Genomic DNA, 16,081 nt, shown 5'->3' with positions numbered 1-16,081 from the left:
AAAGCTGTAAAAGCCAGGACTGTAATGTAAGTCTGATTCCAAAACCTTGCTTTTTCAACCATTTCACACTGTCTCCTAGAAAGTGTTTCTCAAAATGTATTTCAAGAATCACCTATCGTAAAATCATCTCGGATGCCTGTTAAAAATGTAGAAATGGCTACCACTCTGCACCTGCTATATGGGATTCCCTGGGGGTGTGCACAGGAAAGCAAGTTTTTAGCAAATAACCCAGGTGATTTTTGATACACGTTAGTGTTTGCAAAACCACTGTTTGAGGAGATATAATTTATGAAGTCTCAGTTGATATGATAAGTGTTACAGCTTTCATTTCCTCCTGCAACATGGGCCCAACTTTCTCAGCTTGCTTTGCCCATATCTTAAGTAGCCATGACGGTTACACTCTAAATTCTGCTCTTTTCCTGCTTTACAGTACTCACTGGGCAACCTCACCCAATCCCAGGGATTCAATTTCTATCAATATGCTTGAGACTCATAATTCTCTATTTTCAGTCCAGCTTCAGAACTGAATATCCAAACCTTCACCTTCTCACTATCCATGTTTCATCTCTTGAATGTCCTATAGGCACAGTGTATATACCATGCCCACAACAGAGGTCATCTTATCCTCATTCACGCTTTACTTGTGATCTTTCCTGTGTATCCTCCTACTCCATAAGCAGTACCTCCATTAAGTGAAGCCTCCAAACCAGAAAATTGAGCATCATTCTTAACTTCTCCCTTTTCTTCATCAAGTATTGCCATGTTATCTCCCTCTACCCCACTGCCACCTCCCAAAAGCTGCTGCTGCTGCTAAGTCACTTCAGTAGTGTCCGACTCTGTGTGACCCCATAGATGGAAGCCCACAGGCTCCCCCGTCCCTGGGATTCTCCAGGCAAGAACACTGGAGTGGGTTGCCATTTCCTTCTCCAATGTGTGAAAGTGAAAAGTGAAATTGAAGTCACTCAGTCGTGTCTGACCCTTAGCGACCCCACAGACTGCAGCCTACCAGGCTCCTCTATCCATGGGATTTTCTAGGCAAGAGTACTGGAGTGGCTTGCCATTGCCTTCTCCGTCCCAAAAGCTAGCCAGTCCTATTTTTCTAGCAAATATGCTTGTTTTTTCTTTTTTCCTGGCTCTGTAGAATATATGCTTAAAACACCAACTACTCTCCTACCATTTAAAATACAGTATAAATATAGCAACTAAATAATTCTAAATCATTTAGCACCCCTATGAGTTATGACCATTTGTCATTTGAGGATCTCCAGCATCTAAGTATCTTTCCTATTTTTAGTCCTGAGATCTTCAGGGGGCAGAGCCCACTTCCCACCACAGAAGCTGGAGGGAGGTTAGATTTTCCCTCTTTCAGATCAGTCAAGCAGATGCACCAGCCTGGGTCCTAAACCTGAACTGAATAATAAAAGAATCAGGGAGGAGCTCAGAATCCATTTCCATTAGCAGCGCCTTCATCGACTGGCAGCAGTGTATAACAGCAACATCACAAGTCCTGGCTTGGCAGGGCCAGCAGTGTGTCCCAATCAGATTGTCCCTGGAGATGCAGATTGGGCTGAAGTTCCAGCCACCTCACCTCATTTAGTCCCTGCCTGCTTTTCTGAGCCCAGTTGTTTAGCTTTCTCATCAACTCTGTCTGAGAGCTGATATTCTCCCAATAACTTCTTGTGTAAACAGAGTTGGTTTCCGTTGTTCATACCAAGAATGCTAATTTGGTACAAATGGTTAGCAAACAGAAAGATACAACATGTGTTCAGAAATTTTTGATAAAATCTCCTTGTTACGTTTAACAAGGCCTTTCCCTCTTAGTGAATAATTCATGCTATTTCCATAAGTATTAATGCTCACTAACAAGAAAGAGGGAAATACATCCCTTAATACTGTGGAATTATGCCCACTAAACTTTATCCAACTGATTAGTAAGTTGTTCTATGCCCTCAGTTAAACACACATGAACATTTTCTCTGTTTACATAGCTTACATAAATGAGTTATACCGTGAGGAAATATCAAATTATACTATTTAAAGAGAAAAATACTATATGACATGTATATTTATTACTTAAAAGCCCCAAATGGCTCTGAAAAACAAACACAGGCAATGTGTACAGGTCTAAAGGGAAGCACTTCAGTTAGAATTATAAGTTTGACTCATATGGTCTGGTGGCAGGAAATTTTAGATATTTCTAAAACCTTTTATTTTTCTTTAAAATAAAAGTACATTATAAGCATAAAAATCAAGTGGTTTCTGTATGCAGCCATACACTTTCAACCACAGCAATAAACCTGATTTAAAAAAAAAAGTGCAGTATGAAGTAGCTGTTAATTGAGAATAAATAAATTATAGGCATTCTTATAGACCGGAATTTAAATCTTTCTACTTTTGGGGGGCTATTCCTACTTTCCCTCTATGGCTTCCCTGGTGCCTCAGTGGTAAAGAATTTGCCTGCCAAGGAGGACATGCGGGTTCCATCCCTGGGTCAGAAATAACCCCTGGTGACGGAAATGGGAACCCACTACAGTATCCTTGCCTGGGAAAACCCCATGGACAGAGGAGCCTGGTGGCCTCCTTGGGGTCGCAAAGAGCGGATACAACACTTTTTCTCTACAGCTGAAATTCAGATAATAATTATAGTCTATTCGGCTACTGTATTCTTGCCTGGAGAATCCCAGAGACAAAGGAGCCTGGTGGGCTGCTGTCTATGGGGTCGCACAGAGTCGGACACGACTGAGCCACTAAGCGACCGAGCGATGATGTAATTCAGTTCAGTTCAGTTCAGTCGCTCAGTCGTGTCCGACTCTGCGACCCCACGAATCACAGCACGCCAGGCCTCCCTGTCCATCACCAACTCCCGGAGTTTACTCAAACTCATGTCCACAGAGTCGGTGATGCCATTCAGCCATCTCATTCTCGGTCGTCCCTTTCTCCTCCTGCCCCCAAACTTTCCTAGCATCAGAGTCTTTTCCAGTGAGTCAACTCGTCGCATGAGGTGGCCAAAGTATTGCAGTTTCAGCTTTAGCATCAGTCCTTCCAATGAACACCCAGGATTGATCTCCTTGCAGTACAAGGGACTCTCGATGATGTAATTACAAAATGCTAATGTCCTGAGCCAACAATTTGCCTCTATCAAATGATCAGGAAGAAAGGTAAGCTTTTACAGCTGTTACTAAAGTTGTTGCTATAAAACGACAGAACTTCCTATTATACAAACAATACTACCATTCTAGCAATATTTTGTAAGTACTAAAAGAGAACTACGATGCTATTTCAACATCAAAACAGTTTATAACTGTCATTCACACTGATTGAACAGCTATGTCCTATTTTTCCTATCAATGGTTAAATTGTAAGGGAAGTAAGAGAGCAGAGAGGTCAACTTCAATGGAAAATTTTATTTCCCTGCCAAGATAAAAACTTTATTTTAAATTATCTGTTAAAAGCCTGATTTTCTTTCTTTTTTTTTTTTTTTTACATTGCTTTCAGTTTCTATCTTTTATTATAATGATGCTATAAACAGTAAATTTCAGTAAATTCCTTTCTTCTTAAATCTGCCAGAATTGGCTTCTGGTACTTTGAACTGTAAACCCTGGTTGAAGCTTAAATTCCTACCACCAATTCTGAGTATTCTGAATGCAAGCTTACCCTGTCACCCAGCAATTCCACTCCTAGGTATAAGTTGAACAGAAATGCATATGTTTATTGTCCTGGAATGTTTAAAAGCCTGATTTTCTACTGACTTTCATTTTATATTGAAAAGATACTATAATGAAAAAGTTAAAACCACTGATACGCTCAATAATTTTTGATGTACATTTAGAATGACTCTTGTTTGAACAAAGGCTACCTGCAGCTGCTACATACTATACAAAGCTAGGGTTTTCTTTAACTAGGGAATGGGGGTAGAGATAGCAAAGCCCCTTAGGTGGAAAGAAAAGAGATACTTTGTACAAACTAACTACTACCCCCTTAAAAGTGGGAGGAGATAGGTTCATAATACTGATCCATGATCTCATAGAGGTTAAACAGAAAAATATGACTTTGGAACAAGCTCCTAAATGAGCAATCATTTACAGGCATTTACCAGGAAAGGGCTGGTAACCACCAAGCTAAGGAAAAGAGCATGGCTTTGGAGTGATAGGGACCTGCACTAAATCCTCAGTGTGCCTCTCAGCAGCCTGTGATAACCTCTCTTGCCTCGACTAGTTCAGTGCCCCCCACTAAAACCAATTCTGGTCATAGAGCCCTATGCTTAAAAGTCATATTCAAGAAAAAACACTTAGCAGGGCCCTTATTCTCATAAGGCTCTTGTCAATCTGATCCTAACCCACTTTTTTAGTCTTTTGTACTCCCTCCTTTCACTCTCTGTGAGTCTTGATAAATGAGTTGAACCATGACAATCAAATGAAGAGGAAAGAGACGAAAACAAGGACATGTTTCACAAAGTGAGAAAGTATGTTATACAAAAGTATGTTTATATATATATGTATTATCTTAAATGTGTATACATGTATATATACCTTATAAAGGCCCCAAATGATCATGAATGATAAATACAGATAATATTTACAGGTACAAAGGTAATAGTATTCTTCACCCTAGAGGCTGGAACTAGTCTTTCTAAGCCATGATTATCTTGATGGGTCCAAATGTTTTTTGGCACACAGTGAGTTAGAAAATGTGAACCATGTAACTGTCAAAGAGCAACAAAGTACAGTTTAACCCAATAAGTGGTATCAACTTTTCTGCGCCTCTGTAATCCATTTATCTAAATCCTACTTAGCTGGAGGATCATAGTTCTCATATATCCAAATAGCTCTTTCCAAAGTTTAGATTAATGGTTCAAACATACCATAAACACTGATGTACAAATTAGCTATCTGATGTCACATATAAAAATAAAAATTTCATGTGACATATACATTTTCTTGGGAAGAAAACAACACTAAGGAAATTAGGATCATGTCAAACAAGTAATTAAAAACTGTCTGAAGATAGATGCCCACCTCCCAAGTCCCTAAAAGCCAGAAGGGGCCAAGAATTCCAAAGAACCGCTAAAAGCAGATCTGAAATCTCAGTGGAAACAGGAGGCTTCATAGTGACAGACAGGGAAGAGCTTAAGGAAATATAAACCAAATCTTCATAGATCCACATAAAAAGGGAATGAGAGAATAGTAATTTTTAAAAAGCTTTGGTAGTGGCTAGATGGATCTCAAAGTACTTAAAACACAAATTAAAAAGAATGTTATTACCTCAGGCCTCATAAAACAAGAATTGAAATGGGAATTTAACTAACCTGGGTTTGATCCCTGGGTTGGGAAGATACCCTGGAGAAGGGAAAGGCTACCCACTCCAGTATTCTGGCCTAGACAATTCCATGGACTGTATAGTACATGGGGTTGCAAAGAGTCAGATTGAGTGATTTTCACTATCACTTTCCCCTCAAATAACTAGAATTTATTTAGAGTATTAGCTTTTTAAATAAATATAAACGTGTCTTGGGGATTATATTTGGGGATAAATTGTATTAGATTTGGGGAAGACTCTTGCTAATCTTTGACCTAACAGTTAGTATATACCAGTTAGGATTATGAGTGATGGAAGCAGATATTAGTATTATTTGATTTTTACAGAAATTAGAAATAGAAGCCTAACTAACCAAAGTCACAAGAATTTGAAACCTCCCTCTCCTGGTCTTATGAAATAGAAAAAATTTCTTCACAGAAAAGTAAAATCTTGATCTCAGTTCACACTACTATACAAAATTATATTTCTATAACAGTAACACATTTATTATCTATGATAATCATAATTTAACATGGACTCTAAATTTCCTGATAAAATCATCTACTTAATTAAGACTTAGCAGAAGAAAGAAGACTGTTGATAGTTGTTTGTAGTTTACATTTCATGGATACCATTATTACACATGAACATGTAAATTAGTAACAGAATGCTAACTAGCCACTAAATTAATTTCTAACTTGATAAGCCCACTAACCAAAAGGTAGGAACAGTTTCTAGCATCATGCATTTATTTCAAATTTATCTGAAATATAATAATCACATCTGCCAATTTGATAATAAAGAAAAACCCTAAAAATTGCAAATAATGTCAAATGAAACATAAACTTTCAAATAATAGTTCAGTTTCATGAGAAAGTTTATATTCAGTGATATTGGACTTTTATGCCTTTTTTTCTCCTTAAGTGTTCTTTCTGGAAATAAATGCTATAGAACCTTTACTTTATAATATTCAACTTCTGATTTGTTTTTCCTAGATAAGAGCAAAACTAAGAAAGCTTACATTCTTTAAATTTTAGTATTTAATGGTTTTATTTGTTCAAATAATGAACTTAAAATTATGTTAACTATGACTAAGATAGTTATTAATTGGCAAATGAAGTTACAGAATGTTATTTTATTGTTTCTAAATTAATGTAGTGATAATAGTGGTTAAGAGCACGGACTCTAAACATTATGCTTTAGGTTCAAATTCCAAAACTGCTATTACCATCTCTGGGACCTTGAACAAGTTATTTAATCTCTCTGTCCTCGGTTTTCCAAAAGCTAAAATAAGTAGGACTAATAATAGTAGCTACCTCACAGAGCTGTAGTTAAATGAGTTAATATAACTTAAGAGCTTAGACAGCTAAGGTACTTAGAACAGTAACACACCAATATTTGTTGTCACTTTAACCTGCAAAAGAAGCTGAGAAAGGAGTTGCACAGGTTTCATTGCTATCTGAATTTTTCTTTAAAATATTTGAAGGACAAAACATATTTTCCTCCCTTCAAAACCTGCACAACCCTAATGGTCTTAACTTTTCAGATATTCTACAATTATAGCCTGGAGGTAAATAATTCCTGGGGTAAAAGGCCACACAGATGAAAGTTTTCTCTTTCCTAATTCAATAAAACACAGTTGTGTTGACTTTTAAGGCACTATGAAATTTAGAGCATTTGTCAAATAATAGAATTATTAATTACTCTTAGGCTGTAATATTACAATTTTCAATTATTTTTTCTCTATTTGTCTTCAGCTTGTTCTGTACCAAAAAAGGGAGGTGGCATAAGATGCCCCCCAAAACCCTCATGCAATAGAAGTTGAACACCAATACTACCTTTATCACTTCCATAATAATAGAACACTGTTTTACTGAGAGCACACCACCGTTTCTGCCATTCAAATCCCAGAAAACTGTGATCTACAATAAAGGGAGAAAAGAAACAGTTTAGATGATATATATTACCTTTATAAATATAATGTGATTTCCCTATTGTAAAAGGAAAAGTTAGTTAATATGATTTCTAAGGTTCCTTTTAGCTGTAAAATTCTATGACTAATTAGTGTCTTCTTTTCCAAAACACGAACAAAACAAAACGAAGTTAAAAGGAACACACTGAAGCAGAGATGGGGCTGCTATATTTGTGGGGTCAACTACATGGCTAACAAACTTTCCGGACAGGAATGGTCAAAAAGGCATTTGACTACAAAGTCTTAAGATAATTGATCCATCTGGGTCACATTTTCTCATCTGTCATAAAAAGGAGGGAGGAGGAGTTGACCTAGATTGTTTCTGTTATCTCTTTAGGCTTTAAAATTCACCTAGGAAAGCTAAGAAAAGCAAATGGAATATATATATGAGGCCCAAAGGGACTTCCTGAGAGATAAACTGAATGGTAATGAAGAGGCTTTCTGCTTTTCATTTCTGGTATCATAATACTACCTCCATATTTCATTTCTATTATATATTGGTGTTGAAAGAGTGAAACCATATGGTCAACTCTCAATTATCATAGCCAATAGAGAGGAACATTGAATGAATAACAGAAAATGGCAGAAAATATGCTAAACTTGATCTGAACCACAGCAAACATGGCATATGCCAGGTCAGGAAAAAGATAACCCTCTGCTCAGCCAGGTGGGATAATAGTGAGAAGTCCCATCCTAGAGATATAGTCAAGGCAGGAAGAGGCAGGAAACAGCTCCTGAATCATCCACAAATACCCAAGGTTGACAACAATAAACTTGATCAAATGTTTTATTTTGTTCTTAGAAAGTACTCTGAGCTGAAAGCTGTATTTTGTAGTTGGGATAATGTCATTAGATTTTCTTAGAGTCTTAGATTTTTAGGTTTAGAATCATATAATTTACCTTTTCTGCGTTTTTCAAGGTAGCCAGCCTTTAACACAAAAGGAAGGTCCTGGGCTGCAATTGGAGGAAACTGGTTTCCTATGGAAGGTAGGGAGCAAAAAAAGCAGTGAGTAATCCCTTTTAAAAAAATCAAGTATCAGATCTCATTAGATTCAGTATACTTTTAATTACTCAAATTCATTAAATCCAAGTCTATTAGTTTTATTTCATATGTATTCCATAGGCTAGTCCCTCTCCACCTCCTGTGAATCTCAAGAGCAAAAATATATTCTGTACTGTTACATCTTAATATATTATGCTCCCAAATATGCAATAATATTATGTAACTGAATGATCTCTAAAGGGTGATACTTTTTGACCTGCATTCTATAAGGAATGGACTAGGACACTGTTATAAAATAATAGTGTTCAACATCTTTATAAATTCATTGGAAATATACTGCAGTTGCTTCAGCATTTTACTAGAATGCTAACAAGTGAAAATAACCAGTCCAATGACAGTTTCCATGGAATACACCAATAAAAATAGTCTTAAAATAGTTTATGATAAATAATGTTTTGATAGGAAGCTTATTATATACAAATTAATCACAGAATTACCAACTGGGTTTTTAAAAAATATCCAGTAGCTATAAAATCATGTTATTTTTCCTTAAGAAACAAAAATTCAAATTAAAGTACTAATTTCAGTTCCCTGGTGGATCAGTTTTGCTCAGTAAACACAAAACAATTATCATTAAAATATATTTAAATGGAGGAATAATTTTGAAATACATATAAAATTTTAAGGAAAGCCAGTGGGAAAGTTTGAACAACTGTCCAATCAATATATCCATTTAATCCATTGAAGGTAAAAGTTATTTAGTATAGTATTTTTGTACATAAAATAAAACTAACATAAAGGAATCTTATCTATGTGAGTAAGTCCTGGTTAACCACTAAATTAAAGAAGGTGACTATAGTTTGACTTGCTTTTTTAAAAGAAAAGGAAAAATGATTAATAGCATCTTTTAAATTAAACTAGGTTATACCGACAAACAGAAATATTATATCACATAGAAATACAAAATTTTAGCTAATATAAAACCATTTAGGAAAATTTTCTTTCTAAATAAGATTCCCAAAGTATTTACCTCTTCAACTAAGCAAGATGATAGTTTAGTTTTTGTGGAAGTATGCTTGGACTCAGTCTTTCATGTAACTGGCACATAGTGTTCTTAAGTGAACGATACAAAATCCCTTTGGAGGAAGCATCATTTGGATGACGTTTCAGAATGAGAAAGCAAACATATTAATTAAATATTTAATATGATTATTGTATGTCATGAAAAAATTTCTACGTGGTTTGTGCACAGTGGTAAAAATAGAAAATTCACTGCAAACATCCCGTAAATAATTTTGAGTCTTTTAGGTGATGGAAACAAACTCTTAAGCACTCATTTGTGGATGAAATTAAGCTACCCAAGGGGGAGTGGGAGGGGGAGTGGGACGGTGAGTTAACCATCAGATATTTCAGCGATCGTTTTACTTATAAGTAGCTGAATGATTCGGAGAAGGCAATGGCAACCCACTCCAGTATTCCTGCCTAGAGTATCCCTTGGACAGAGGAGCCTGGTGGGCCTCTGTCCATGGGGTCGCACAGAGTCGGACATGACTGAAACGACTCAGCATGCCTGCATGCATTGGAGAAGGAAATGGCAACCCACTCCAGTGTTCTTGCCTGGAGAATCCCAGGGACAGAGGAGTCTGGTGGGGCCGCACAGAGTCGGACACGACTGAAGCGACTTAGCAGCAGCAAGGAAGAGGCAACTTTTCAGTCTTTAGGTCTAATACAAAAGGGCACAGTGAGGGATTTAATTACCTCCACTTGGCTAGATAAGGCTCATTGAGAAGTAGTGCCATGACCCTCTCATATCCATTGGGGCATAAAATAAATGTTCTTTACATATAAAACAAATGCTCTAAATCTTAAGAAGAAACTTCATATTCTGAAGAGAAATGGGTACCTTTAGCATAGCTTTCAACTTTAAAAGTTACTGGTCCAGAAAAACAGAGGGGAAGAAGTGGAAGAGAAGAAAGGGAATTAGAATTTATGAAGGTGAATATATATAACCTGAAGCTCTTGCTTTAAGAAAAATGTTGATTAAATTTCCATCTGGTAAATAAATAAAATTTGATGTCACAAGCAACACTTATTCTGAATTCTAAATTCATGTCTCTAATATAAAACCTTTTATTTCATTCTTAAAAGGGAAAAACAAATTTTCTGACAAAAATTACATTTCTCTAAACTCCTTTTGTTATTTGTCCAACACCGAGGTTTTGTTTAATATACACATGAATTTTTTTAAAAGTAAAAGTAAAGTAATGGTAATCCCTTTAGGTACTTCAGATTTTAAGTTCTTAGAAGAACCATTTAACTTGTATAACACCATAAACATATAAACACTTAGTACTTTTTGATGGTAGAAATTGAAAATTTGTAACAAGATATAAAAAGTAATAATTTCTCTTTAAAAAATATGAACTCTCACATCATTTAGACCTCATATCACTGTACCTACAATACAATGATCAACAGTATGCCACCATTTAAGGAGATACATATTGATTCAAATAATTATTATTGTTGCTCAGCTGCTCAACTGTGTCCAACTCTGTGACCCCACAGACTACAGCATACTAGGCTTCCCTGTCCTTCACTATCTCCCAGAGTATGCTCATGCCCATTGAGTTGGTGATGCCATCCAACCAACTCATTCTCTGTTGCCCCCTTCTCCTCCTGCCTTCAATCCTTTCCAGCATCAGGGCCTTTTCTAATGAGTCAGCTGTTTGCATCAAGTGGCCAAAATATTGGAGCTTCAGCTTCAGCATCAGTCCTTCCAGTGAATACTCAGGACTGATTTCCTTTAGATTGACTGGTTTGATCTCCTTGAAGTCCAGGGGATGCGAAAGAGTCTTCTCCAGCACCACAGTTTAGAAGCATCAGTTCTTTGGCACTCAGCCTTATTTATGGTCCAAATAAGTATTAATAAGACTACCACAGACAGAGGTGCCTGGGGGGCTATATTCCATGTGATTGCAAAGAGTCAGACAACCACTGAGCAACTAACAGACACATACACACAAATGCAGGTATGCTAATACATGAAGAAAAGAAAGGTAAAGCTAATATAAACCTATCTGGCAGGTATCAACAAAGAGTTGCTGAAAATCTGCCAAACACAATTATATTATCTCACCAAGAGAAACTATGCATCACAGCCAATTACAACATTCCAACAAACTCACAATTATATTATCAACTCTGTTTCACTATCAAAATTCACACCCTTGTCTCAAAAATAAGTTTAGCACTGAGCTTTAATCCTTTGGCACAGGATTAGGCATTCAATAAATGTTGCTGCTGCTAAGTCACTTCAGTCGTGTCTGACTCTGTGCAACCCCATAGCCGTCAGTCCAGCAGGCTCCCCCGTCCCTGGGATTCTCCAGGCAAGAACACTGGAGTGGGTTGCCATTTCCTTCTCCAATGTGTGAAAGTGAAAAGTGAAAGTGAAGTCGCTCAGTCATGTCCGACTCTTAGAGACCCCAAGGACCACAGCCTACCAGGCTCCTCCATCCATGGGATTTTCCAGGCAAGAGTACTGGAGTGGGGTGCCATTGCCGTCTCCCAATAAATGTTGGCTTTTATTAATTATAATTAAATATTATTATTATTATACTTAGCATAACTATTAATTCAAATGAATGGTTACCAATGTGACTATAAGACTATTTAATGTTGCCTAGGGAATTTAATCAGAAAAATGAAAAAAAGCATGATTTGGTAACTGTATGAGTTAAGCATTACAGTTATTTTAAAAGCAACTTGAAGATTTCTTTCTGAATATATGAAAGTGGTTGATAGAGAGATTATATCCTAACTCAAAGGAGAAAAAATAATTAACCTATACTCCAGGGCAGCTTATTTATTATACTGCAGACTATCACCTCATAGCTTTCTAAAGTGGCCAAAAATTTTCAATACCCTGATAAAATAAACATATACTGACAAAGACAAGTCTTCTTTTATAATATAAGCATGTATTTCTTATATAATAGTCCAACTTTTCTAAAGAAGATCAATATTAGACATTAAAACTAATACCCTACAAGAGCAGGCAAGGAATGGGTCTTCTTCCAATTTGACATTTTGGAATCTGAAATATGCAAAATGGTAACAATGTCACAAAAAATTCAAAGAAACAAGTATCACGTGCCTAATATATCCTAACTCAGTGGGAAAAAGGAAGCAGTGGAATCCAAATTTTCTTATAGTTAGGTAGGTATCAATATTTTATTTACAAGGTCACTGTGTTTAAAAGATAACTCAAGAATTCTAGATTGTGTCTTGAAAGTTTTGTCTTAAAATCAAACTGTGTTATATAGTGGACATAGTCCACCAGCAAGCTAAAAGATTGGGTTCTAGAATAGAGAAGAGTTCCAAAGCATGAAAATATAAAAAAACAAATTACCTAAAACCTAAGTAAGGTATTACCCAATTTTAGTAATTTTATTAATCTACAGTTTTAATTTTTTCCATTGAAACTAAGAGGAAAAATACTGAAATATTTAAATATAGCCATGTATTTAAGAAATACATTTTATCTTTTAAATATTAAAATATTTAATAACAATATTTCAGTTCAGTTCAGTTCAGTCGCTCAGTCGTGTCCGACTCTCCGCGACCCCATGAATCACAGCACGCCAGGCCTCCCTGTCCATCACCAACTCCCGGAGTACACTCAAACTCATGTCCACAGAGTCGGTGATGCCATCCAGCCATCTCATTCTCCGTCGTCCCCTTCTCCTCCCGCCCCCAACCTTTCCCAGCATCAGAGTCTTTTCCAGTGAGTCAGCTCGTCTCATGAGGTGGCCAAAGTATTGGAGTTTCAGCTTTAGCATCAGTCCCTCCAATGAACATCCAGGATTGATCTCCTTTAGAATGGACTGGTTGGATCTCCTTGCAGTATATTTAATAAAATATTAAATAATTTTGTGACCCCATGGACTATAGCCTACCAGGCTTCTCCATCCATTGGATTTTCCAGGCAAGGGTACTGGGGTGGGTTGTCATTTCCTTCTCCAGGAGATCTTCCCGACCCAAGGATTGAACTCAGGTCTCCAGCATTATAGGCAGACACTTTACCGTCTGAGCCACCAGGGAAGTCAAAATATAGCCATATATTTAAGAAATAAGTTCTATCTTTTAAAATACTTTAAATATTAAAATATTTAATAACAATATTTAATAAAATATTAAATAATACCCCATTCTAAGATTCCATGAAATATATACACATTGATACTCTTCTTGCACTTTCAATAATAAATAGCCAAGGATCAAGATGGATTTAACTTTAAAAAAATCTAAAGTGAAAACTGTTCACAACATATTTTCATAGAACAATGGATAACTGCCTTTAGATCTAGCATAGAATTGTCTATGTCATTTCAAAGGTTCAATTTCTAACTAGAATCACGGCCTGGAATAGCTGTGAAAGAAAATAAATACATAAATATTTGTCATATTCTACTAACTTAATTCACATGGAAAATTTGGAATCTCAAATCTTTTCATCAGTTTTTTTTTTAGTGGCAACATGAAAATTATGTATTCAAAGGACACATGAAACAACAGTAACACTTAATTAAGAACTACTCCAGTAACTAAAAGATTACTACTTGTGTTTCCTTAGCATAGTCCTTTTATAGAGTTCATTTTCTCATGTATCACTACTACTCTCTTCAGAAAGGATTAACCAATGAATATACTAGTACTGGTGATCCCTAAATCTATCATGATACTTATTTTTTTAAAAAAAGGATCATATTTGGTTAGACACAAAGGTGATCAGCTTCCAATTAGCAGGACCTTAGAATCCCCAGAGGTAGTTAAGCCTTGGCTACCAGATTCAAAGACTGATAAAGTCCCTGTGATGACACCAAGGGCAAAAATAGAAGTTGCAACTCACAGGTTTGCCATCTGTTAGTCTCTCCACCCCCTCTATAAAATGGCAAGTCAATTTGAAAGCTACTCAGCAAAAACCAAATAACTATTAGGGTAATTCACATTTGCCTTTATTAACTGTTTCTTGATATGGAAATTCCAATAGCCTCATAAGAATCATCAATAGGTCTATCTGAAACCAAAGAAGATAATAACTCAATATTACAGCTCTGTGCTCACAGGAAACGCTTCATGAATATGGTCCAAAAGATATATTAAATGCTTGTTCAGAGTCCAATCAAAAGCTTTATTATATCAAATATATATGTGTAACTGTGGCTGATACTGATTTTCATGGAAATCTGTCAATATGTAAAATTCAAGTGGCAATAATAGAAAAATTAAGAATCAGAATTAAGAGAAATCTGAACTCATGGGGGTTCATCAATAACCACTAAAATAGCAGTCAAAAAGCCATAGATTGAAAGTATGTGTGGATTATGTTATCCATAAAGTTATATTAGCCTCATTCACTTAAAACTGCTTCTTTTACTTAAGAAGTATGGCCAGGATTTGAACTAATTACCTATCTGAAGACAGCTTTTTGAGATAAATATTTAGTATAGGACTGCTGTCCTTAGCTCATAAATTTAAATGTAAAAATAATAGCTCCTGAAGATTTCTGATTCTTTGGTCCAGTGATAGACCTTAAGCTGTCACATTTTTTAATACATTAAAATTATTGCTTATAGAATTTAAAAAATGCTTTTATCCAAAAATTCCAGATACACCAATTTGTGGAAATGTCTGTTAAGACTCCTTCAGTTATTTATAGGGATAAAATCATATCAATGTACTGAATCCATCATTTTAAAATAAGGTTCAATATGAGTTATTTCACCGTATAAACAAGACTTCTTTTTCATATATTTATAATACTGGGCACTCCTTATACTTTTATATTTTGGTAAAAGCTACTTTTTAATAATACGTCATTAGATTCCACAGAAATAAGTTAAATCAAATTTCATCTCCTATATACAGTTACTTCTCAGCTACTTTGTGTCTGACTGTATCTTTTTTTTTTTTTTTAGTGGTTAAAAACAACATAAATTTCTAATTTTCCAGTTCTGGAGGTCAGATGTCCAAAAGTGTCTCATGGGCTAAAATCAAGGTGTCAGCAGGACTGTGTTCCTTCTGGAGCCTGGAGGACAGACTCTATTTCCTTCCCTTTCCAGCCCCTAAAGGCCGACCTATTTCACTGGCTATTGGCCTCCTTCCATCTTTAAAGCCAGCAATGGTCATTTGAGTCTTTTTCACAATGCCCTCTTTCTGGTTCCAATTCTTTTGCCTCCTTCTTCTCATTTAAAGTGAAAAGTGAAAGTGAGGTCGCTTAGTCTTATCCAACTCTTTGCAACCCCATGGACTGTAGCCTATCAGGTTCCTCTGTCCATGGAATTTTCCAGGCAAGAGTACTGGAGTGGGTTGCCATTTCCTTCTCTGCTGCTAAGTCACTTCAGTCGTGCGCGACTCTGTGCGACCCCATAGACGGAAGCCTACCAGGCTCCCCTGTCCATGGGATTCTCCAGGCAAGAACACTGGAGTGGGTTGCCATTTCCTTCTCCAATGTGTGAAAGTGAAAAGTGAAAGTGAAGTCGCTCAGTCGTGTCCGACCCTTAGCGACCCCACGGACTGCAGCCTACCAGGCTCCTCCATCCATGGGATTTTCTAGGCAATAGTACCGGAGTGGCTTGCCATTGCCTTCTCTAGCTTCTCATTTAAAAGGTTCTTGTATTTATATTATGGGCTTCCCTTGTAGCTCAGTTGGTAAAGAATCTGCCTGCAATGCAGGAGACCCAGTTTCAATTCCTGGGTCGGGAAGAGTCCCTGGAGGAGGAAATGGCAACCCACTCCAGTATTCTTGC

The 16,081-nt window shown here is 36.5% G+C and overlaps 1 protein-coding gene across 1 annotated transcript in view; it reads right to left on the bottom strand.

Annotated features, from left to right (window-relative positions):
• The window catches only part of SKAP2 (src kinase associated phosphoprotein 2), a 175,115-nt gene that overhangs the window by 67,867 nt on the left and 91,167 nt on the right, over positions 1-16,081 (bottom strand). The window contains exons 5-6 of the mRNA XM_055420987.2: positions 8,168-8,245; positions 7,134-7,217 (exon numbers count right to left, since the gene is read on the bottom strand). Coding sequence (XP_055276962.1) covers positions 7,134-7,217; positions 8,168-8,245 — 162 coding nt within the window. The remainder of the gene's footprint in view (positions 1-7,133; positions 7,218-8,167; positions 8,246-16,081) is intronic.

The sequence above is a fragment of the Moschus berezovskii genome, chromosome 3 (genome assembly GCF_049115385.1).
Source record: "Moschus berezovskii isolate FMDL1 chromosome 3, NW_MosBer_1.0, whole genome shotgun sequence".
NCBI lineage: Eukaryota > Metazoa > Chordata > Mammalia > Artiodactyla > Moschidae > Moschus > Moschus berezovskii.
The sequence above is the reverse complement of the archived record's forward strand: the minus strand, read 5'-3'. Positions and strand labels throughout refer to the sequence as shown.